Source organism: Malaya genurostris, chromosome 3 (genome assembly GCF_030247185.1).
Source record: "Malaya genurostris strain Urasoe2022 chromosome 3, Malgen_1.1, whole genome shotgun sequence".
In the NCBI taxonomy this organism is placed as follows: Eukaryota; Metazoa; Arthropoda; class Insecta; order Diptera; family Culicidae; genus Malaya; species Malaya genurostris.
The window spans coordinates 247,660,596-247,686,409 of record NC_080572.1 but is presented as its reverse complement, the minus strand read 5'-3'; the positions used below and the strand labels follow the sequence as shown (position 1 = coordinate 247,686,409).

The following is a 25,814-nucleotide window of genomic DNA, read 5'->3' as shown; positions in this document are numbered from 1 at the left end:
CATGGATTGTTGAGTCAGGAACATTTAGGAGGCTGTCACGGATAGGAATATATCTTGAAGGGTTGATTTCCTGTGATTATTGGTTAAAATATACTGTCATGAATCCTGTTTGAGATTGAAGCTCAACTAGCCTTCCGAAGTTATTAATAACCAGGAGATTCAGTACCTCACATCTTATTAGCAGTCGCGATGAAAGCTCCCAAAAACGATCTTTCAATGGAAGAACTCCCACCAGAACTTCAAGAGTATGTGTCGAATGCAAGCAGCCTAAAGCAATTCGCAAACAACGATACTGAATTCGCTCAAGTTTGATAATATGAGAGTTTGCAGCGGAACGAAAGCAAACGCATTCATATTCCATCACTGAAAGTACCGTTGTCTGATACAATTTTATTAGATCTTCCGGATGAGCACCCCACCAAGATCCTGTTATTGTTCGAAAAAAATTTACTCTTTGTTGGCATTTTGTTATCAAATACCTAATGTGTCCTCCCCACGTGCATTTGGAATCGAACCACATCCCGAGGTATTTGAAAGTCAAAACCTGTTGGATCATTCTTCCCATCATATGAAGCTGAAGCTGCGTGGGATCATGCTTTCTTGAAAAGACGACCAGCTCTGTTTTCTCCGCAGAGAATTCGATTCCCAGATGAACAGCCCAAACGGACAAGTTATCTAAGGTATCTTGCAATGTTTTTTGCAAATCAATAGCTTTGGGTCCAGTAACTGAAACCACGCCATCATCTGCCAATTGTCTTAGTGTACATGGGGTTACTAGACAGCTGTCAATGTCGTTTACATAGAAATTATATAGGAGCGGACTGAGGCATGAGCCTTGCGGGAGACCCATGTGGCTAATTCTGATTGTTGCCAAATCGGCATGTGAAAAATGCATGCACTTCTCTGACAAAAGATTGTGCAAATAATTATTTATAACCGGTGGAAGTCCATGTTGGTGGAGCTTGTCTGAAAGAACATCAATGGAAACTGAATCAAATGCTCCTTTAATGTCTAAAAATACAGAGGCCATTTGTTGTTTTTGAGCGAAGGCAATTTGGATGTCAGACGAAAGTAATGCAAGGCAATCATTCGTCCCTTTATTTCTACGGAAGCCAAACTGAGTATCAGACAACAACCCGTTCGTCTCGACCCAAGTGTCGAGACGTCGTAGAATAATTTTTTCGAACAATTTTCTGATGCAGGACAACATAGCAATGGGTCTATATGAGTTGTGATTGGAAGCAGGTTTTCCCGGCTTTTGAATGGCGATAACTTTCACTTGCCTCCAGTCAGGTGGAACAATATTTTGCTAAAAAAACTTGTTGAACAATTCCAACAAACGTCTATTTGCGAGATCGGGCAGATTCTTCACCAAGTTGAATTTAATTCTGTCCCACCCAGGAGCGTTATTGTTACAAGACATGAGTGCTATGGAAAATTTCATCATTGAAAAGGGGCTATCAATGGAATCATCATTTGGAGAAGACTCCCTAATAATGCTATGCGTAGGAACAGAATCTGGACAAACTTTCCTCGCAAAATCAAATATCCATCGATTCGAGTATTCCTCACTCTCATTTCTTACGTTACGATTCCTCATTCGTCTGGCCGTATTCCAAAGAGTGTTCATTGAGGTTTCTCTTAACAAACCTTCGACAAAATGTCTCCAATAGCTACATTTCTTGGCCCGAAGTATGCTCTTATACTTGGTTTCTAAAGTAAAGAATTTTTCAAGATTCTGAGAAGTTCCTCCTCCTCGTTTTAAAAACGTCTTGAAAACATTCTGTTTCGCGTGCTTAGCATCTGAGCACTCTTTGACCCACCAAGGGTTTGGAGGCCTTCTGTTTGACGATGGACCAAGAAATCGTTTTGTTTGGGCTTGTTCTGCGGCCTCCAGAATCGAACAAACGAGGAAGTCATATTCTTCAAGTGCGGGGAGCTCTTCCATTGAAGTTAAGACACTTGAAATATTACTTTGGTATTTAATCCAGTCAATATTTTTTGTCAAATCATATGGAATATTAACTGAATTAGCAATGTCTTTGTTACTGCTAATTGAAATGATGATTGGTAAATGATCGCTACCGTGTAAATCAGGAAATACTTTCCAGATGCAATCTAGTCGAATTGAAGTCGAGCAAAGGGATAAATCTAATGCACTTGGACGTGCAGGAGGTCTTGGGATCCGTGTCATGCTACCCATATTTAGTACCGTCATGCTAAAATTGTCGCAAATATTATATATTAGAGATGATCTGCTATCATTGCACAGTGGTTTGAAACGGGAAATTAGCGTGACAAAAATATTTTCACTATTAAATATTAGTTTTTTGTAGTTGGTGTCTTTACAAAAGTTGTTTGTTATCAAATGGCGCTCCTTTTGATATAAAATATTACTAGGGTGGTCCTTATTTAGATTGAAATCTGAAATCTAACTTCCTTAATTGAACTCAAAAACGATTTTATTGTAGAATAAAGTTGTAGGAAATTTTATTTTGAGCAACTTTGCTGAAAAAAGCACCTCTCTAGCTTTTCATTTGACCGAGTTACATCAATTGTCCCGGGTAAGAGTAGGGTGGCTCCTGAAAAATCGATTTTTTTGTTCTAACTTTTTTGTGAAACGTTCTATGGAAAAGTTGTCTTCAGAAGAGTTGTTGAAATAATTATTGCGCATAATTTTGCTTAGTAAAGCTTTTTCATATGAGCTACCAGTAAAAAGTTATGATTGTTTTTTCATCAAAAACTAGTCAACCTTCAAATATCAAAATTCCTTAGATGCCAGATCGATAAAAATGTATCCTAAGCGGCTACTGGAAGTTCATAATATAAGTAAACATTTAATAGAAAATTGGGAGGGTGTTTTTTTTAACTCATTTAAATTAGTCTTAAAAATACCTTGAAAAAACTCAAAAACATTGTATAACTCTTAAACGCCTTAACGTATCAACATACTTCCTTTAGCAAAATAATAGCATCAAGTTAGCCCTACAAGTGTTCCATACATTGTCCATTCGACAAATGAGACACACAAAAACTACAGCCGAAAATAGATTTTTTGCTGAACAAAATGACTGATTCAGTTGAGCTTAAGCAACAGAGACACTGTGTAATATGGTTATTCCGAAGTAGTTGGCCATGATAAATCTATCAACAGAATTTTCATTATCTTGACAACCAAAGCTCAAACAAGCTGGTGCAAGTTAGTGAAACGCAAATATTTTTATCCAAACCGTACCGAGACGCCTTTTTTCTCATCCACTTGTGTTCCGAATAGCCTGTAACAACCAGAAAACGACGCACAATGAGTTTTGGTTAGAATAAATACAATCTACTCATTTTAACAATAATAAGCACCGAAGTGCTGCACTGACGAGTCTAAGACGAAACGTAAAGATAGTGAAATTGGTTATGTGCCCTAGCACAAAATAAGGTTAACCCCTAAATGACCATCTGAATCGGCCAGTATTAGTCGAAACTTGTTTTCGTTCGGCACGTCAGGAAAGACTTAGCACTTCGGTGCTTATTACAAGTGTGTTGCAAATAGCAATAACTTTACGTCTGCTTAGCGGTTCAAATTGAACTGTTTAAGTTCGCAGTAAGCAACTGCTCTGCACTGACGAGTCTAAGACGAAACGTAAAGATAATGAATATTATGTTTTTCTTAACTATTTCTCCTAGACCCAGGACCTATTCGTATACCTGATAAAAAACTGTTCAACTCCGCTTTCAACGATAATTCTCTTAATTGCAATTTTAATTATTTTCATATTAACGTTAAAAAAGGAAACATGAAAATAAGTTCTCAGTAAGTATTTCATAACAGCGACATCTAATCCAGTCGCCAACACAACAGCTTTCATCATACGCGAGATTTCACCTGATTCACCCAAACCTTTGAAATTAGTGAATACACCCAACTGTCAATCTCTGGCCAGACCAACCTATTAGGAAAACACGGTATAACTCTTTTTTATATATGTATCTATGCATGTATTAGAAAGCTAGCATAACATATAACGACACGATTGCCAGCTCGCACCGATAAAGCAGAGACCCATCACATGTTTTCACGCGCGCCTGCGTAATTCCTGATTCGCCATCTCTCGTGGGATCAACATTCGTTGACACCGGTGTCGATTTGCTGTCTGTCCCATGAGATTGAAGACCACACTCTTAACGATACTGTTTGTGGCAGCGAAGCTTAACTCTTAGATGGTCCCGCATCTAATATTGAAACAAATATCCGATACTGTTTCATTTATTTTCAGAAAAATGTGAACGAATATATATAAATCTTTTTTTTTTTTGCTAGCAATTTTTTAACACGAATGAACCAAGTTTCACGTCGGGGGTTAATTGCGTACGCTGAGAAGGAGTGCCAAAGTTTAGTAATTAAAATTATTCACTCTTTCTGTCTAGGTTGCCAGCAAAATTCAGACCGTGTTTAACGAGATAATAGTCTCCGCGTGCCATTGCTGAAAACAGAAAAATTGCTCAGACAGGACAACGTCAGTAATAATTAAATACATTAGATACCGTTGCAGGGAACGTTCAGGGGTTCACGATAACTTGGGCGATACATCTAGTCTAGTTTCATTAGAAAGGGTATTGCAGAAAAAAGCAGTCCAATAAACACCGAACTGGTTTCGAAATGTGACTAGATTCAAGAAACTGATCCAACAAATTAGACATATAGGGATAGACGTCAGACGGCCACTGGAAAGTGCGACAATCTGGGTAGAAGCAAGACATAAATTAATTCAGCAACCTGTTTATTCTGCAACCAACCAAGCAGCGTGAATAATTTCTTTATTCCGTAGTCCAGATGCCACGGGTCCAAAAATTTGGTTAAATTTTCAGAGCTCCAATGTCGTTGCAAACAACGAGTCCCATCATCTTTGATTCCGCCGACATAACGCAGAAATAAAATCGTACAGCGTGAAAGTTTAATTCGTTGTTTTGTAGCTCCGATGTTGACCACCCGAGACGCATTGAGGAATTGAGTGTTTAAATTTAAAATTCATTCGTCTGTAGGTGATTAAAAACGAAAATATTTGCAGACGATTTTCGCCGCTAGCGTAAAACTAATGATTTCCTCTGTGACATATCAGACGAGCTGAATGTGAATCGGTATTTCTGGCAGGATATTGTCGTTGCTGGCCGGACCAAGACCGGTAATGTATGTGTGTGTGAGTATTGCTCAGCAATTGATTTATGGGTTTCGTTAACAGTTGAAACCGTTGATGGCACTGTTGAAGGCGGATTTTTGTTTGGTTTTACCGTGAGACATTACCATCGGAATCGGAGGTCGTAATCAAGTGTTGAATTTCTTTTCAGCCGTAACATCCGCTCGTAACCGGAGGATCGAAATTCCGAAGGGTTCACGTGTAATCAATGCCTGTTTTTTTTTTGTTTTCGCTATCGTATCGAGCAATGTATGCGGAAAGTGTCAAGATAAGGTGAAAGAAACGGAAAGTCATTATTTTGCTTTTACTTCCAGCACCAACACCGCTGTGCGCCCTCGGACGGTGTTGCAACTCTTGCAGGCCATTTAAGTCGCACCGGAAAATGCATCACATTTTACGAGACTCAACCGGTCAAGCGACCAGTCTCTAAGCTGGTCGAATGTGAAAGGACGCGAAAACTGACTGACTGACTATCTGACAGGGCTCGAAAGTAGACGGACAGGGTTGGGGGGGGGCGTAGCGCCAACACAAATTAAAATGGAAGTAAATCAACCCGTTCTACGTTTGATTACGGCTTTCTCATTGCTCACTGAATTGCTGGAAAGCTTAGTTGCAGTGCTCTATATATTTATTAAAAAAAAGGTTTTTTACAACACAGGGAACAAATATTCCGTTCTGTTTTCGATGAAATGACGAGTTTCTCTTGAAATAAACCGGATAATCTTCTTTACTCCATGATCTCTTCGTCTCTGAAGCATCTGAAGTCACTTGACAAATGCCTATGGGTTGAGGTTCTCTTCGGTGAAATCCACCCTGTCGTCATGGGACCACTGAAGTATCTTCCTACTGTAGTGACAACTAGCCAAATCTAACCAAAAATTCCACTGAACCTTGATGTGCATTGATGAATAGTAGAATGTATTTTTTCGGCATTCTTCCTTGTTGCTCTACAATTGGTTAGATTCATTTGTGAAAATATCAGGAAAACTTATCACGTTTGCCTGTCTTCCTTGTTCCTGAGACGACGGTTTTCAGAATTTAGTTCCAGATTACAGGTACAGAAATTAAAACTGTATCCTAGTTCTGGATTCGGAAACTGGCTTCTTGACTAAATTTGGACACTGAAATTAGTTCCTTAATTCATGCTCGGAATTTGAATTCAGAACTCTGATTTAGGATTTCAGCTTCAAAATTCTGGAGCAAGTTTTAGATCTGGGTTCTAGAGCTAAATGTTAGATCTGAACTCCGAACCTGACTTACAAACCAGAATTTAAATCCTGTAATCAGATTCAGATTTTAATTCCTAAATTCAGTTTCAGAATTCGTTTCCAGAACTCAGAACCTGCATGCTGGAACTAAATTTGAGACATGGATTTTGGAGTTAAATTTTGGAACAGAATTCAGTTCCGTCATTGAGGTTCGGAAGGTAAGCTTAGACCTCAATTCTAGAACTAAATTCGGAATCTGAATTCTGAAAATGAGTTCAGTTCCACAATTCTAGAGCTCAATGTATGACCTGATTTCTTGATCTGGCTTCCAAACCTGAATTTGGCAACTGAATTTTGAACCTGCCCCGATTTCGAAAATTAGCACTTGAATCCAGTTCGAAAATTCAGACCTGGGCCAGAAATTTTGACTCAAAGATTTGCGGAAATCATCTAACAGTTGTTGGATAAGTTCCGCAAATCGGTTTTATTTAGAACCATTACAATATTACCAGATAATTATGCGAAAATTACTTCTACTAAAGTGTCTAAATCTACAAAACTGTAACAAACTATATTTGTTACGTGGTATTTAACTGTATGCGTCATTAAACCGTAAATTAGTATAGATGCATCGTTACAATTCTGAAGGCGAAGCAAAGAATGTTAAAAATTTACACAATCTAATACGAACTCGGAAGTGTGAAAGAAGCATGTCAGTTTTATTCGTATATTCATTCCAGTCACGCCTGTGACATTACCCACCCGCCTTTTTGTGCATGTTTTCGAAACTGAGCGTTTTGTCCTAAAAATTCACAAAACGTCCAGATCTGGTTTATTTCGAAAATATTTTTTTTTTATTGGACCCGGATTCAGAAATAATTTTATGTAGATATTACTAGATCATGCACTTCTAAGATATTCGGTATAAAAACAATCGATTTCGGAAGTTTCATTCATCCCAGAGTCGAAGTTTTAGAAACATTTTGTCGAAATAGTTCTAGATCTTGACGGTTCATAAATTTTGGAGACATATGCAATTTTTTTTTAGTTTTGTGGTTTTTAGGTTGTAATTTTGCTACGAAATTAATCGAATCGTTGTGATTCTCTATATACTTGTACTCAGTTTGCTTTCACATCTCATCCAAGTCAGTCGATATAACAAAACCGCTTACGTTGGGGACCGAAGAAACCAAGTACAGTATTGTGTAGTGAACAATAGAACGATCTCGATATGAGTGAACCAAACGAACAAAAGCTACCGCCGCTACGAAAGAATACAATTATTGTTGACTAGAGGCAGTGCAAAATTCGACCTTCGATACGAAAACTTGAAGGTTTGCTTAAGGAGTAAATGCACCTTGACATTAAACGTGTGCATTTACTTCAATGCAATAAGACAAATAATGTTGTTTACATCCAGTTTTATAAAGAGTTGGATTCAATTCAATTCACAAAAGACAATAACAATGTGCACTATGTGGAGCACGGAAACATTAGGTACAACATTCCAGTATATATGGAAGATAGTGTTATAGAAGTGCGTGTGCATGATCTTCCCTCAAGCGTCATCGATCCTTATATTTGCAAAGCTATGTCCCAATACGAAGAGATTCTCTCTATCGAAAAAAGAAAAGCGGAAAAACTTTTCCCCGGTATTCTAAATGACGTACGTTTGTTACGCATGTGCATGAAGAGGGCTATACCTTCTTATGTGACTTTCGGTCAGTTACAAGAATCCCGTACAAATCACTTGTTACCAATGACAACCAGATGGCCACATGTCAATATTTCCAAAAAGCTGAAATGGATTTACGTACAGAGTGTGGGACTCTCCACAGGACTACCACTGTATAATTGGAACTACACACTAAACACCTTGGATCTCCAACCCTACTTCCCCGGAACTACCGTTAGATATTACTTCGGGGTGGAAGGCTATCGGTGCTCAAAGCACACTTTCCGGACTAATGCATCGTCATGGACGTCTAAGTCGTTCTCTCCTACTTTTGGGGCATTTATCTCGATTTTGAACCACTCATTTCGTTACAAGGGAATCGGCCAGGAGGATGTCGGTCCGGCGATTCCGGTTGGAGCATAGCTTCCGGTTCACTGGCGCCCCGACGACTCGACTTCGGTGCTGTGAGGACGTCGGCGTATTTTTTCTTGTCTGTTTTGACCAGCAAGGCTTCTCCTTTGTCCCTAGCCCTTCTCTCGCGTTCTACACGGAGAACCCGCAGATCACAAAATTACAATATTGCAATTGTTGTTTCACGCCCTGGTTGTTTCAACTAAAATGTTGTTGATTTAACTAACATATCTGTTGATTTTGTCATAACCATTCAGGTAACCGAAATTGTTGTATTCAAATGCTGTCACTTGGCGGAGAACGAAGATAGCAAAACGCAGAACAAAAAACCTCTTCATTTCACCAGAAGCGTTTCATATGGAAAATTTTCAATGGTAAATGAACGTCATTTATGTTAGTTATGTAGTGGTCGTTTTATGTAAGTGAAAGTATGCAGAAGAATGTATCAGTTAATTGTAAAACAAGTTTTCCATGTGTTAAATAGATATTTCTACAGTATAAATGATTTTATTTCATCTGAGAGTAATATATTCTAGGACAGTTCATGTCAATGTTATTAAAACCGCTTAACGCTTAAAAATTTGCTGCTAAAGTGAAGTGGTACTATTTGTATTTTCTTGAAAGTGTATCTGTAGCATTAGGTTTACCAGCGAGCCATTCTGCAAGTGATGGAAAAATTTCCTAATTCCCTGTGACCCATTTTCTGGTGAGTTCCCTTTTGAGAATTGTAATCTTTTGGTTCATTTCCATATCTTTTGTGAGTTTAGTGATAAAGATATAAGCAGATAATTAGGTAAAATTTCGTTGTTCAAGCAGTGAACGATTAGCTGCCCCCGAAGAGGCTAACAGTAAAAAATATTTATTGCAATTGGCGTTTTAAGTTCAAATAACTGAATAGTTGGTTGAAACAACTGAGAAATTTTTTTGCTTTCATGCATACAAGTAACTTTGCTGGGATTGTGTCTTTGCTCAATTGCACGAGTGACATCTCATTGAAACGTTTCATTGTTCGCTCAGGGTGTTTGGCATTGGTCAACTGAAACGTTTCATTACTTGTTGGGTGTCGTTGCTAACCTGCCAGCACGATAAATCAAAAATGACAGATTAGTTAAAACAACAGTCGATTAGTTGTACCAAATTTTAACCAATCAAAATCAGAAAAACAACTAATATTTTAGTTGTTTTGCGATCGCTGGCTTTTCCGTGTATAAGGACTTTCTTCTTTTTCTTCCCGGTCACCTTGAGCCAGGGCCACTCCATGTCTGGTCGCTCCTTGCCAGGATTCTCCTTATCCTGTTGACCCTTCTCACCAGGCTCGTGCTCGGTCTCTTTACTAGGATCCGAGGACCGAGTATCCCGTTTGGGGTTGAGACCTCTGTCGCAATCCTTCTCCCTGCCGTCTACGACCAGGCCCTTACGCCTCTTGGTCACGCGTTTGTAACCTGCTGAGTCCCTGACTCGTTTCCTACGCACTTTGTTCCTCTCCATTGTTAGGCGAAGTGCGTAGTCGATCGTCGCCTGACTCGGGCTACTCTGGAATGAGAAGGGCTCCGTCCTTTCGGGCTATTAGATCCTCCTGATCCCTCTTGGCCACATTAACAGCTTTTCTCAGCTTCAGCAAGTTTAGCTTGAGGTCCTTGCTAATGTTGGTTTTCTCGCTAGTGAAAGCGATGATCGCATCGAGCTGCTCTACGACCGCCGTCGTCGTACTCGATAGAGTTTCACCGAACCCCGACTCCAGGATCTTTGGTTGGTCCACTGATTCGACGAGAGCATTGCTGTCGCTCGTTTCTTCCGCTACCATGAAGCATCCCCCTCAAAGAAACCATCAGTATCCCCTATAGAACAAAGTACACCAGCTGCAGTTAACAACTTACCCAACGCCTGCGAAATAAGTAACGATTGTTCCGCCAACAACAGTGATGCCGAACCAATGGACGGGAGCGTGAATAGCGAATCACTGCTACCCCTTCCTCCAAGGAAAAAATACAACAATATTTTTGCCTTTCTCATATAGAAAGGTTATGGTTTTGGCCTTTCTCATATAGAAAGGTTATGCAATCACTGTGAAAACCGACTTTTGAACCGAGACCCGAAGGGCCGAGTGTCATATACCATTCGACTCAGTTCGTCGAATACGTAAAACGTTTGTGCGTGTATGTGTATGTAACGCTTTTTTGCACTAACTTTTCTCGGAGATGGCTGAACTGATTTTCACAAACGTAGATTCAAATGAAAGGTCTTGTGGTTTCATACAAAATTCCTGAATATTATTTGGATCCGATTTCCGGTTGCAGAGTTATGGGGTAAATGTGCTAAAAAATGAAAATATGTGTTCTAACTTTTCTCATAGATGGCGCGACTGATTTTCACAAACTTAGATTCAAATGAAATGTCTTGTAGTCCCTTAAAAAAATCTTAAATATTATTGGGATCCGACTTCCGATTTTTTTTATATCATTTATTTTACCCCGGATTTAACCATTTTGGTCGTTCACCGGGGAGGTAAAACAAATTGACCGTTTTGGCCTACAGAGTTCAGTGTTTTTTTTATGTATATATAATTTTCCTTCTCTGCCTGTTGCTTTGTGGCCGCGGGAGTCATCCCAAAGGGTTCCGGACCCCCTGCGGATGGCCCACAGGTTTTTCTCCTTGGAGTTTTAGGGTTCGCCGTTGCTGGTGCTCACACCTGGGTCGATCATTGTTTTTGTTTGCTTGCTTCCAAGCGTCGGAGCTGTACTGCTATGCTGGCCGCGGGAAACATCCCCGGGGGGTTACATACTTCCGGCACAGACTAACTGACATGACAGTATGAGTAAATTTTTATAAAAATAATTTTTCGTGATGCACTAGTTCTCCTATATTGTACTGCGCGAACTATTTACTATCGGTACACCCCTTGTGTTATGTAAAAGTTTTTTTACGATGAATATTTGAAAATGAATCGTCGCAATAAATTATTGGATTACGTTTATAATATATTTAACTTTTTCGCATTGTTGGAAGGTAACTATTTATTTGACTCAACGTTGTTCATCTAGACTATTTTGTATTGTGTTGGTAGTTTTCACCCGAAATTAAGTGGCGGCAGACCAGAAGCAAGTAAATATTATAACAAAACGGGTTCGATTTTGTACTGCGTTGGAGGATGAGAAGTTGGCACAATTATGTATATAGTTTTGGCAATATGTATTAAATCTGTATCCTGCATGAAATTCGCATGAAATCAATACATTACAGGTAATTCTGTATGAATGGCAACTCTGTTGGTAAATGAAAAAAAAAAACACAGTCTAGATGACAGACAGGGTTGTTTTTGATAGGGTAACGTGGCGCCATCATGACAAATGCGAGTACTGTCCCAACTAAAGGAATATTCGAAATGACCGTTAAAATGATTGAAGAATCTGATTTGATTGTCCTGTCTGTTAGTCTGTGCTTCCGGTTCCAGAGTTATGGGGTAAATGTGCACAAAAAATATAAATATGTGTTCTAACTTTTCTCATAGATGGCGCGACCGATTTTCACAAACTTAGGTTCAAATGAAAGGTCCCATACGTAATTCCTGAATTTCATCCGGATCCGGAAATATAGGGTAAAATATGTTAAAAATTTTATACCATCACTGAAAAGAGTGAAAAACCGTAAAAAATTCCTAAATCTTCTTCAATTGATAGTTTTTATCAGTAGACGGTCAAACAACCCGATTTTGGTTATTCTTTTAAGAAAAATATTTTGAGGAATGGCACAGTGATAGAGTGATTGATATGAGAAAGGCATCATTACACCACTAGGTGGATTAAAACAGGTTTTTTTCCATTGTAAAACGGCCGCGTTAAGCTTAAGTGCAAAAGAACCGAATAAAAAAAAATTAAAAAAAATATTCTTGTACTCGATGAATTTCTCTACGTGCAAATTTGGGAACACATTTTTGAAAACTTAAAACTTCAATCAACACGATGGAAATGATGCATTAGGGCGATGCTCTTTTAGTTGTTTGAATATAAGTATGATGTCGCTTTTGTAAAAATTTAATTCGAGAGAGCCTGGATGGACGACTTTGCCATGTTTCCTTAAAAAAAATCAAATCATTTGTAATATAATTTGTTATATATCTTATTCTTATGATACTTGTGCATCGAAACAATCAAATATCTACCGGGCCTGAGTCTCTTGAGCTTTACCATGTTGCTATCTGTCTGCAGACAAAATCACAACCAAAGATTGCTAGAAAAAAATCCAGACAAGAATTGGCTGAATTTTGCTCCATAAGAGACATCCAAACAGGACTCCTTATTAAAAAAAACGACAATCTCCGTACCGGCATTTGAATGATTGAGATCATTCAAATAATTTAAACCTTAATCGGAGCACAATGCAGTTTTTTCCGAGCAGTAGACGCTCCACCATTGAAGCACTCAACATCTGTATAGATATAATGTTAATCGAGGATAACGGTTTGCGCGTGAAAGACATATGCAACGTCCACAAAGAAGGTGTCATAGGCTCTGAGTTATTTCAACGATCTAAACGTTTTTTTTTTGGACAGTGAATAATCCAAAGTGACACATTACCGCGTCATTTCTTCGGACGACTGATTTAATCCGATGCGTTCGGAGATTCGTTGCGCAACCAAAAACCTATCCACAACCGCCGTTGCATATTCAAGAGCGCAGTATCCAGCAGACAACGGGTATAACAACACATGCACAATGATTAAAGTCAACCAGCTGAACCTTCGGGTATAGCCGGTAGCACCCCTTCTCCCCGTCTCGTCCCACTATTCCTCGCACTTTCTATTTGTCCGATTCGCGGCCGGCTCGCGGCAAAGATGTTGCAAGAGATCTCGTTAAACCACTTCTCCGGTCGGCACGGCAGCCAGGCGGTTAAACGTGCGCAAAATCGAAACAAGTGGTACACCACCGCACACCGCGCGCTTGTTTATGTGCTTTCTTGTTTTTTTTTGCTTCGGTTTTTTTCCATTTTTTTTTTATTATTATTTTGGAGAGAGGAGCAACAAAAACTGCAAAACACAAAAAAGCAAGAAAGCTTCACGTAACGAAGGAAAATATGTACGCAAACGTATGACTAAGATACGGGGAGAATTGGTTCCGACAAATTTTGGATCAGTTTCTGAGAATAAAAGTAGGTTGTTGAACTTCACATGATAGGGGGAATTTCGAAAAAAAAAACATCCGGCGATCGATCGGTAGGATATAGGTAAGATGGTAACTGATGACGATATTAGTGGAACGTATTTTCGTATGTTCGGACTAGCGTTGCCTAATGCAACTAGAGCACAGTGCATAACCGCATTGCAGCAGAAGCTCACAAACGTTATTTGAATTTCACGAATATTAAAGAGGCATTTTACTTGAAACGAACATTTTTTCGATTCGGTTGTCACCGAGAAGCAATATGTGTATGTAGGAAAACGCGATTCCGGAACGATACCCCAACTACTATGCATGAAACTAATCGCTGCGGTTCAGTGATGCATTACTGAAACGAAAATGAATATGCATGCATCCACAAGACAACATGTCGACAGCGATGCTGGCGATGATGGATGCACTTCGAAAGTTGCTACGAACGCCAACGACGTCGAGATCACAAACTCAAAGCTAATCGACGTCCGTTGTTCGTTTAAGCAGTATCACGATTTGTTCGATTTGTGTTCCGACAGTGGATCTTTGCACGCGAGCTGGTTTGCTTAACATATTTTAAAAACGTTTAGCATGATCGATTTTATGATAATATTCGTGCAAATTCAATAACTGACATGAAAAAGATTCCAGCGCTGTCAACCGAAGCAGAACAAATCGTCGAAATCGTCGGCGGTGCGAGAGAAATCAAACGGATGACATCATAACGGCATGCTGTTATTGGATCGTGAAAACAGACGTTGGTTTAAACCTATTTTTCAATAGTATGCTAAGGAGTGTGTCAAAAATAAGCTATGCACAAATTTTTCTTTCAAATTATGATAAAAAAACGATATTTTATTCAAACTAAAAATTGATCCCTAATTGTACGAGGCTAAAGTTGAGCATAATGAAAACCGGATGAAATTTAAGTTAGTTCACGAATTTTCGAACTTTTGATCGAACGCACTTCATCAAGTTCCGGACAAGTGTTGCATCGCATTTTTGGACGCTTGAACAGAATTTTTTTTAGCTCCTGCATGTTCTCAGCTGCCTTACCAGTCTTCTAGCAGACCCTTTTCACGATTGCCCAGTAACGTTCGATGGATCAAAGCTGAGGGCAATTTGGTGGATGGATATTCTTCTCAATATTAGAATTTCATACCCTTTTCCGCAAGCCAATTGAGAGTGGTTTCGGAATAGTGAGCCGACGCTAAACTCGCCCAAAACAGTGGAGATGTACTATGCTTCTTATATAAAGGCAGCAATCTTTTCTGGAGACACTCAGATCGATAGATTTCTGCATTTATAGTTCCGGTAGCGTAATAAATGGTTGACTTCAAACCACAGGAACATATTGCTTACCATACCGATACCTTTCGACCGAATTTCTCCACTTGAATCGACCTGTCCGCATCACTCACATCCTCTTAAACGACAATAGTAAAGTATTGTAGACCTGGAAAGGTTTTTGAGTCCTCCTTCACATAACAGTTCGGCTGAAAAGTTCGTATCGTTTAATAGAAACACACATTTTTTTGCCAAAATTCGTTTTTATTATTCAACATAATTTCCATCAGAGGCGATACAGCGATTATAGCGATCTTCCAACTTTTCGATACCATTTTTGTAGTACGATTTGCCCTTTGCCTCAAAATAGGCCTCAGTTTCAGCGATTACCTCTTCATTGCTTCTAATTTTTTTACCAGCGAGCATTCTCTTGAGGTCTGAGAACAAGTCACTGGGGGCCAAATCTGGAGAATACGGTGGATGAGGGAGCAATTCGAAGCGCAATTCGTTCAATTTCAGCATGGTTTTCATCGACTTGTGACACGGTGCATTGTCTTGATGAAACAAAACTTTTTTCTTCTTCAAATGAGGCCGTTTTTTTTAAATTTCGTCCTTCAAACGCTCTAATAACGCTATATAATAGTCACTGTTGATGATTTTTCCATTTTCAAGGTAGTCGATGAAAATTATACCATGCGAATCCCAAAATACAGACGCCATAACCTTACCGGCCGATTGTTGAGTCTTTCCACGCTTTGGGTTCGGTTCATCGCGTGCAGTCCATTCAGCTGACTGTCGATTGGACTCCGGAGTGAAGTGATGGAGCCATGTTTCGTCCATTGTTATATATCGACGAAAAAAATCGGTTTTATTTCAATATAACAGCTCCAAACACTGCTCAGAATCATCAATTCGTTGTTGTTTCTGATCGATTGTAAGCTCACGCGGCACCCATTTTGCACAAAGCTTTCTCATATCCAAATATTCGTGGATAATATGACCAACACGTTCCTTTGATATCTTTAGGGTGTCAGCTATCTCGATCAACTTCACTTTACGGTAATTGAAAATCATTTTGTGGATTTTTTTCACGTTTTCATCGGTAACAGCCTCTTTTGGACGTCCAGTGCGTTCATCGTCTTCGGTGCTCATATGGCCAGTACGAAATTTTGCAAACCACTTACGAATTGTTGCTTCGCCCGGTGCAGAGTCTGGATAACACTCATCAAGCCATTTTTTGGTATCGGCGGCACTTTTTTTCATCAAAAAGTAGTGTTTCATCAACACACGAAATTCCTTTTTCTCCATTTTTTTCACAATAACAAAAGTAGCTTCACTCAAAATGCAATATCTCACAAACTAATAATCAGACAGCTGTCAAATTTATACACGTATCTTTTGAAGGTTGGTACTAACTGAAAATGGTATGGATTTAATTCTAGTGGCGCCCTCTCATAGAAACGATACGAACTTTTCAGCCGATCTGTTAAGTCTCATCTTCCATCAAAACGCATGCATCTGGACACTGCAAAAGACGCGAATACAATTTCCGGGCCCTTGTTGTTGCTCGCTTCTTCTGTTCTACACTTTGTTTCGAGATTTTCTGCTCCTTGTAGGTCTTCAGGTGATTTTGCCTCTTGATACGCTGGATCATTTTCTGGTCCAGTTTCGGGTTAGAAGAACCGGGTTTTATGCCTCTTTCTGGCAGCTCATCCAAAGAATAGTGTTCCCCAAACTTATTAATGATGGTTTTAACACTGGCATGATAAATTCCAAACTGCTTCGCCAATTTTCGCGTAGTAATACCCTTCTCACTTAGCCATGCGTCCAGAACCTTCATTTTCCTTTTCATTATGCGACATTTTGAAAACGCAGAATTTCAACCGCACAAACAAGTAAACAAACGAAAGCTGACAGCCAAACGCGCAGTATGCTGTGATCTGAGCATAAAAAACCATCACTAATACATGTGTACAACACAAATGTATGTGGATAGCTTATTTTCCATACACTTCTTATTGCAATACTGAAACGACTTTGCCATACATGTTTAAGTAAATTGTTTCCGAATCGATTGGTTGTTAAATTATAACAATTCATCAACAAATGACTGAGTTATTATCATTCAAAATTATGACAGAAAAACGCGGTTCGCGGCTAACTTTCAAATTACAACCGGCCCCGTATAGTGAAGAGTAAGGCACATTTAATGCCAAAAAATGAGGTATGATTCGACAACAAAGGCTGGACAAAAAAGATTCTTTCAAGTTTATTGACCTTTGCAGATGTATCGTAACAAATGCTCAACTTAAATGTCTCAGAATAAATTTTCTCTGAGTTTTAGTTAGCTGGACTGCCATCAAAATGAACTTGTTTTTCAACTAATCAAGACCGGGATAATTCCTATAACCGTTGTAGTATGCACAAGGAATGATGATGACCAAATCTAAGTCATCCAAACTTATAAAAGAGCGATGTGACGTAAAATTACTCATTTTATTTTTTAATTATAGACCAAACTTGTTCAGTTTGGCGCTGGCAAAGGTTGGATAAAAATCCATTTTTTTACCGAAAAAATTGTGTTCAGCGACGAAGCTCACTTCTGGTTGAATGGATACGTCAACAAGCCAAATTGCCGCATCTGGAGTGAAGACCAGCCAGAAGCATTGCAAGAGCTACCGATGTATCAAACAAAAAAGTCACTGTTTGGTGTAGATTATGAGTCGGTGACATTATCGGGCGAGTGCTACCGTGACGATTTTTTTGCCAAAATGAAAGAATTGAACAGGCCTGAACGGGGCGATGCCACGATGCCACATCGTGGCTTCTGAACTATCAGAAATGCAAAAACGACTTATTTTCAGACATTCCTTTCATCATTATCATTTGATAACTATTGACTTATACCCATGCGGCACCCATGGATGAACACCAAAGCGTTTTGGACCAGGGACACAACTATTAATGTTACATCCAATAACACAGAAAGCTTTTTTGGCGTCTAGCACAGATACTTGTACATAAAAGATTCTAATTTGTCGTTTGCAAAACGTTTCGATCTGTAACGACCAAATAACAACTTTTGAATTGTTCAGACTACTCACAACACGTCACTTTATTTAATAAGGTACTCTACTCTAGCTCTAAAATACCGAGGACAAAATTTCCTAGTTGATGGTCCCAGTCGTGACCATCAAACCACAAGTACATATAGTCTGCCACACGAGGTATTTTGCTACTGATTTCAAAATTTTATTGATTGAAAATTTCTAACTTCTATCTTCTTCCAGTAGACGTATAATACTTGTATCCAGGAAACAGTTTTAAGTTTGTCTTGACTTGTTTCACCATCCTGTACCACGCAATCAGACTTTGTCAGCATCTTCATGTACAGCTTTCGTGACCGTATTATGGTTGGCCTCGTTTTCGGAGTACCGCCATCTTGCATTTCGACAGACAGACAGAGAGGTTGGAGTTCCGCTTCAAACAGCAGGCCACCATTTTCGATGTTTCCGCCCCCCGATTCTCGATAATCCCCCAATGTTATCTTCTCGGTAGTTGCCAAAGGTTACCCCGAATGCTTTTATTACGATGGTGACAGTTAAAGCGTAGTAGTTCGAATTTTCGCGATAAGAGAGCAGCATTTTGATGCGTTATTCATGTTCAATTTTCACAAATTGAGCAAACGTCAAAATCAAATAGTAGACATGATACTACGAAAAACCACGCATCTTTGAAGTAAGAGCTGTGCTGGTCTTAAAAAAATTAAGAGCTGAGCTGTTGCTTAAAAATGTGCCAAGTTCAAGTCGACCAATTTTTAATCGGCCCACCCTCTAGATCGTTCATAAAAGTAGAAAATTCAGCTTTCGTAAACAGTACGAATTGGTGAATTCTTTATTATTTCTAGTTATAAAATCGAAATGTCTTTTTGAGAGTATAATGAATTTGAGCGAAAATTATGAGTCTAAAAACAGAGCTAATGAGTCATTTTCATTGACTCAAAAAATAAATGTCACTCTCAGGCCGGCCCAGTTGCAAGTTTTGAGAACGAAATCAATGTCCAGTCAACGACAAGAGCAGAATAGTAGTTTCAAAATTGTGTTCTTTCTTTCATTTACCCTTTTACCCGTTCAGCCATTTTCGGTTTTCGGTGAAAATTGTACTCGTTGCAGTATCGTTGCAGCACCGTCTCAGATTTTAATTAAACTTGCTGTACATGAAGACTTTGTCACAAAAAACCACTTTGCATACTTTGTTCTTCCAAAAATGAGCTACACTGTCTTTTGAAAAGGGCCAACCATTTTCACCATTTTTTTTTAATTGGCTTTAGTTTTTTTCAAATCTTTTTTTTCTTAGAAAGTACCGAACTTGAATTTATGACTGTAGGTAGGGAACAGATAATATTAAACAAAATTTTATCCAAATCAAAAAAAAACCTGTTAATTTTTAAAATCGATTTGATTAGAGTTATTTCGAAAAATTGATTAATTTTGAAAAAATCACTCATACAACATATTTTTGTAGGATTTGTCATTTTTTGACTACAGCCATTTGAAAAAAATGGTAAAAAAAGTTTCGTCCTTTTCAAGACATTTTAGATTATTTTTGGATAAACAAAATATGAAAATGTTTCTGTGCGACAAAGTCTTCATGTACAGCAAGTTTCATTAAAATCTGAAAGGGTGCTACCAACATTTGTTCGAGTAAGCGCAAAATTCGTCTATTGTTGCTCGTATCTAGAGTAGTTTTAATATCCAAGGAGTTTCTAAAATGTAATTATTTTGATTTAGAATATTTTAAACTCTATAACAAAACTTCACATACCTTCGAAATATTAAAGAGAGAATGAGAGTTGAAATTCGATCTATTTTCCTTGCAAATGATATTTTGGTTTCGTCCCGTCGTATGGGAACGAGTGACGTTGGCATTGATACTTTCTTTTGTTGAAGTAACAGACAAAAATGCTTCCTCTCTCTTCGTTTGTGTTGAATGCGATTATATACGATTGAGACAGTGAAGAAACGAATTTGCTGATTTTTAAACAGATTTTGAAGAAAAAAAGTCGATGTCTTGCCCCAATATAGTTAAGTAATACACTAAGGTCTTTTTTATGCGACTTTTTTATGCGAATTTTCAGAGTTATGCGGTTTTTTTATGCGAAGTTTAAGAGTTATGCGGTTTTTTTATGCGAATTTTCAGAGTTCTGCGGTTTTTTTGTGCGGTTTTTTATGCGAAGTTTCAAACTTATGCGGTTTATTTTTTATGCGAAGTTTCAGAGTTATGCGGTTTTTTCATGCGAATTTTCAGAGTTATGCGTTTTTTTTGCGGTTTTTTATGCGTTACAAAGTTGTTCCTGCTTTATCACAAACGTGATCAATCAGTTCGACAATCAACCGCCCGACAAATTTCACTGGGGTAAATCATTGAAAACCTTCGCAAGTTGAACTAATTTACTGTTGAACTTTCAGAACGCACTTCAAGTTCGTAGTACAAGTACAAACATTGTGCATTTTGCACATTTAATACACTCTCCTCTCGACATATTCTTGCAGATTCTATGTATTGAATGTGTAATTAACACTGAAAACTGTGTCAGACTTTTTCTACGAGCACTAAGAGAAATATTTTACCCAAAATTTCATTTACGATAATTTCTTATACTTTCATTTATCATTTATCATTTCATCATCATCATCATCATTTATTTATTTATCACGCAACTTCCTTTTCCGATTGTGGAATGTTTTCTCCTAGATGTAGTTAGACACTTTAATGAAAATAAAGATAATTAACTTTGGATCAAACTACATTGTTTTCGTATTACAAAAATAAATTCGTTTAAACATCAAAAAATTCCCCTTACATAAATTATGCAATAAATAATATAAACAAGGATGGTTTTAAATCGTATCAAAGTGCCATCAAAGAGAGACGGATATTATCGCAACAACGAAAATCCGGCATGGCTCATTTAACATAGAATCGACACCAGTGCGAGAGCGAATTTCTCTCGATGACCTGAGTGAGCATCACGGGTTAGCACGCTGCTGTGGAGATTCTCTCTGAATCAACGAACGGTCACTTATCCTCGTTGTGAAATCCGATTTTATACGGACAGTGGATAATTGCGATAGAATCATGTTACTATTGCCGCATGTTCTAACTATGTGCATATAACCTTTGTATAAGTTGTGTCTATGAAAATGTCTGTGAATGCTTCACACAAGGACTTTGAAATATTGCAACCTAGTACGAGAATCATCGAGTCGAATCGTCGATTCGATTTTCTGGTCATTCTGAGGTTCCAATTTTCGACCACTTTTTCAAGCAACTGAGGACGTATTTCAGCAAATGCCACGTTGAATATTGGTTTCCAAAGCATCAATCGTTGCTAGTTTCTTTATATAAACTAATGACTTCCCGTATTTCCACAAAAATAGTCGAGAGACGTCAAATCACACGAACAAAAGCAAAGTCCTGGCATTACATTCCTTTTGTGGAATTTGGCCTTTCTGTTTCAACAGGCTTCGCAGCCGATTCTTAGTGTACAGAATCATTGTATGGCTAGTACTATGGATCCTACTGACCCTAAGAATCCTTCCAGATCGGGGCTCAAACATACGACAACCTGGCTTGTAAGACCAGCGCCCTATGCATTGAACCACCAACCCGGGCCAATCACACGAACGCGGAGACCAATTCACCGGTCCATTTAACGAAATAAAGTTGTCGTTGTAATGTTTTTTTCAATAAGTCCATGATTTTGGCTGCAGTAATGCAAGTGGCACCATCCTTTTGAAACCACATTTCGTCCCAGCCATATTCTGAACATGGTTCTGTGTCGATTTCCATTCACGGTAACACATCGGCCTTTCGCATTTTTAAAGGAATAAGAACCGATGATTCCACCTGCTCATAGAACGCAACAAACAGTACATTACGGGATGCATAATTTTTGAACGGTGTGTGGATTATCTTTGCTCCAAATACGGCAATTTTACTTGTTGACGTATCTATTCAACCAAAAATGTGGCACTGATTTTGAACATACATTTCCACGATTTTGAAGAGTTTTTCTCAAGTTAACCCATTCATGTTGATTTTCCAAACAATACTGAGTAGGGACGTCACTTTACACTGTTAAAAAAAAAACTTTCAGACAATAGAGTAATCCCTATTGAAAAAACAAACCTCATAAAAACACTCATTATTACAGATGCAACCTAAGGGTCATTGAAGTTCGATAAACTCCTTTCTATATAAAGAACAGTTAGAACAGTCAGCTATCACCAGCATATTTGTGATTACATCCAGGCGTGATTACATTATATCATCTAAAGTTATTATGATTGACAACAAGCATTTCAATAGAAAATATTCTCACATCGTGGAACTGTATAAAAACTGAGCTAGTAACTTAGTTTAATAAAATTTCTTCCACTTTCTTTACGCCTTGTTGTTTCCAACTCTATGTTGTTCGCAGCAATTGGTGGTTGTTGTTATTGTATCGAATTAGAGACACGAAAACAAGCTGTTTATCAACATACTGATTTTTCTAATCTTGAATCCATCATTGATGATTTCTACCAATCGATTACAGTTCCAACCAAGCCACGTTTTCAGCCTCAATATTTTTCTAGTAAAGTAGAAGCATTGTGATGTGCTTTTTGAAAACCTGTACACCTTTCCCACATTCACAATTTAGTTCTTCTACTGCTAGCTCAAAACGTTTCACTGCGTGCAAACGCTTTGCATTATTGCAGCCCCTTTTCCGCAAAGCCCGCTCGGAGTCGCATTTAATTTTCAATTTTCTCAAACCGATCCCAGCATCAGCAGCATGCGGCCCAGCAGACGCAGTGCAATATTTGAACTTTCTCTTCTTTCTCCGCATGCAACTCGTGCGAGACGGCGACCTTTCTCCAGCCGCGGTCCAGCGACTGCCGAGCTTGAAATTGGTATGTTCCTCATAACGATACGCAAACGACGACACCTTTGAAAAGTATCATGATGCACAGAGGCTGTAGCTGTAGCAGCTGTAAGCAGCGGTAAGACGCATCCAACATCTCTTTCTTTCTGTCTCTCTTTCGCTTCAGTAGTCGAGATGAGTGCGTCGGTTTTTGAATGGCAATTGATGATAAATTTCGCTGGCACAGCGGAACTGGAATATGAGATGTTATGAACTTTAAGAAGAGACCATTTGTTGAATGCCTTCCGAAGAGCTTGGTGGGAAGTGGATTCAGGTTTGAAGTGGTTAAGTTAATTGTTTCCGAACAATAACATACAGGAGGAAGCTTTGAAATTGAGATTTCTCCATACTTGGATCGAAATCGGTGCCGTTTGTGTAACACGCAGCAAATATTCTGTTACCTAAGACACTCCAAAAACCTCCTGACCGGCCTCGGTCTTTTTGTCCATCCATTTCCAGCTTTAAACCATGCTCTAGAAGACAACCTACTATCGTTCAACCCGCGACTCGTTGACGCCGGATAATGCCAAAACCAATCGCGCAGATAGAATTTGAATAATCTCCACAATTGTCTGTTCTGAAATCCTACACACGGCTGGCTAGTATGTTGCGTTCCGGTGGTGTGTGCTTGAGTTTGTGACATCATCACAGCAACCCACCTACGCCACCACCGCCACGAAGCACAGGTAATTAAAAGAACCGGATTACGAGTCCACTAGTGGAGAAGTTTTTGCTTTTACTGCTTCTTCCTGCTATGTTCGATATGGAAAGCAGTTCATTTGAAACACTGGAATGGTTTCAGTTCTCTTCTGTTATCATAGACTTGTTGATGCTTCGAGAAGATATGTATTGCACTTGGTCATCGTGTATTGATTTAATATTGCTGGTTTTCTCGAGTGGTCTCCCCAATCCTAGAATTTTTATTCTGTTCGATTAAAGTTATATCCATTCTAAACTTTTAAAAATTGTTTCTTTTAAGACTTTTTAAGAATAACATTAACAATTAAGTCATAAACATTACAACAGAGGTCAATTTGTCACCGAGCTCCAAGCGATTCGATATAAATTTCAGTCTGCTGGGGCTTCCGAACGCACTTGAATTCGTCGAATGCTGACGGCAAACCTCAGCCAAGAAAATACTTAGTGGTCCTCGACAGGACCGGATCGGAGGAAGCAAAAAGCAGTACCTATAAATATCTGTGCGGCCATGCACACATACTGCTGCCGGTATTTCACGATTCTTTCGTACAACCGAAACACATATTTACTGCAGTTTTATTTTTAAATAGATCTTATTCTCTGACCAGCCTAAACTTGTAGGAAAATCAAACAAGTACGACGATATATCGCCCGAAAAATTGGGGAACTGACCGGAACTTGCCTCCGTTTGGTACCGAGTTCCACAGTAACATTAACTCGCAAAGAAAAGAGTGGTGATCGAAACAGGTGGGTATTGAACTAGTTCAATGTTCATCATCGGACACAGCATTCCTTGGCCGATCCGCGTTTGAAGATAAATCTGCCGCGTTTTGTGGCAAGATTATGTACACGATCGGAGAGCTCCGATCTATTTTTGTGCACGCACAGGTTTAGCCCCAGAGTAGAGCGACGTTTAGTCACCAACTCGTGACACACAGCAAAATGTAGATGCTCCGGGAAAGCCCAGAAACCTTAGCGATCAACGGTCAACCGCTTACCTTTTCTTTTGCCCGTCCGGCATGCTTCTGGACCGATTTCGCCAGTAACATTCCCTTGTTCTCGGCCATCGTTCGAAAATGTTGTAGTTGCGAGATTATCTTGACCGATTTCCTTCTGCACTGAACTTCCGGCACAGGCGTAGTTCACTACGATTGAAAAACCGGAACGGACGAGGATTTGCGTGAGTTATTTATATCCAACACTAGAATATTCTGCTATGTCACGGAAACTCCACGACCGCCAACATCGGCCAGCAACTCTCACTTCCACACCGTCAAACTTCTAATTTCCTTGGCCACAGAGGCGCAACAGAACACACTCCCGAGCAAGCGAAGTTCACTATTCGGAAAAATTTGAAAGAAAATGACCCGCTGTTACCGCACACTCGATTTCCCTGCCTGTTTGTACGCAGATTCGTATTTCCACCACGAACAAAATAATTCCCAACACACCAAGTTTTATTTTTCCTGCTGTTTTGTTACGTTTGCTGATGACCCTTGGCGCTGTCAAAATATTGAGAACTCCCTTCGAAAAGATAAAACAGAAACACAACAGTATCCGACAGACGAACCCCAACGATCCCGATCCCGACGACGTTCACTGACGACTGATGAGTTGCTCGAGCGCTGTGTGCTTTCACAGAAAAGGTAGAGCTACGGATCTGGTAACGTGTGCCAGAGTGAGAAGCAAACATCGATAGTAGATTGGTATCAAGATATGCAAAGTAGGTAGTGACATATGCCGCAATAAACATGCTGGAAAAATTGAATAATCTTACTATTACTACCTTACGTTGTTTGAAGTAAAATATTTGAATTATATTCAATCAGCTAAGTTGTTTCAAAGCTGAGGTTAGATGTTACTGAAACACTTAGAAAATTATCGTCAATGTACACATAAAGTAAAGCCAATACCCTACGAATTAACTTGGCTCGTATTTGACAGCTTGCACAAGAAGCATTGTGAAATGAACTGAGTTCCTCAAAGTGAACCAATGCACACGACGCCAAAAAAGTACTAATATTTGAGTTCTTTTTAATTCCCATTTTAAGCCATTGTTCGCTAGCGATGGATAAATCTTTAATTAAACCTGTTGTAATCCTTATAGTGGTGTGATGATGCCTTTTTCATGTGATTTGTATTCTTAGTAATATTACTGTGGTATTTTTGAAGAAACTTCTCATTAAATAGAAACGGGGAAGTTTGTTCGGGTGTAAACTAGCATTGCCCTAAAAT

General features: G+C 38.9%; 1 protein-coding gene across 2 annotated transcripts in view; it reads right to left on the bottom strand.

Moving 5' to 3' along the window:
• LOC131439346 (amphiphysin) overlaps nt 1-25,208 on the bottom strand; it is a 140,884-nt gene extending 115,676 nt beyond the window's left edge. Inside the window, exon 1 of one of the 2 annotated variants that reach the window (XM_058610253.1) lies at nt 24,578-25,208. In XM_058610253.1, the coding sequence (XP_058466236.1) occupies nt 24,578-24,646 (69 nt within the window). In that variant the 5' untranslated portion in view covers nt 24,647-25,208. The remainder of the gene's footprint in view (nt 1-24,577) is intronic. The other variant, XM_058610254.1, reaches the window with a different exon arrangement.
• Between the last annotated feature and the right edge of the window lie 606 nt (nt 25,209-25,814).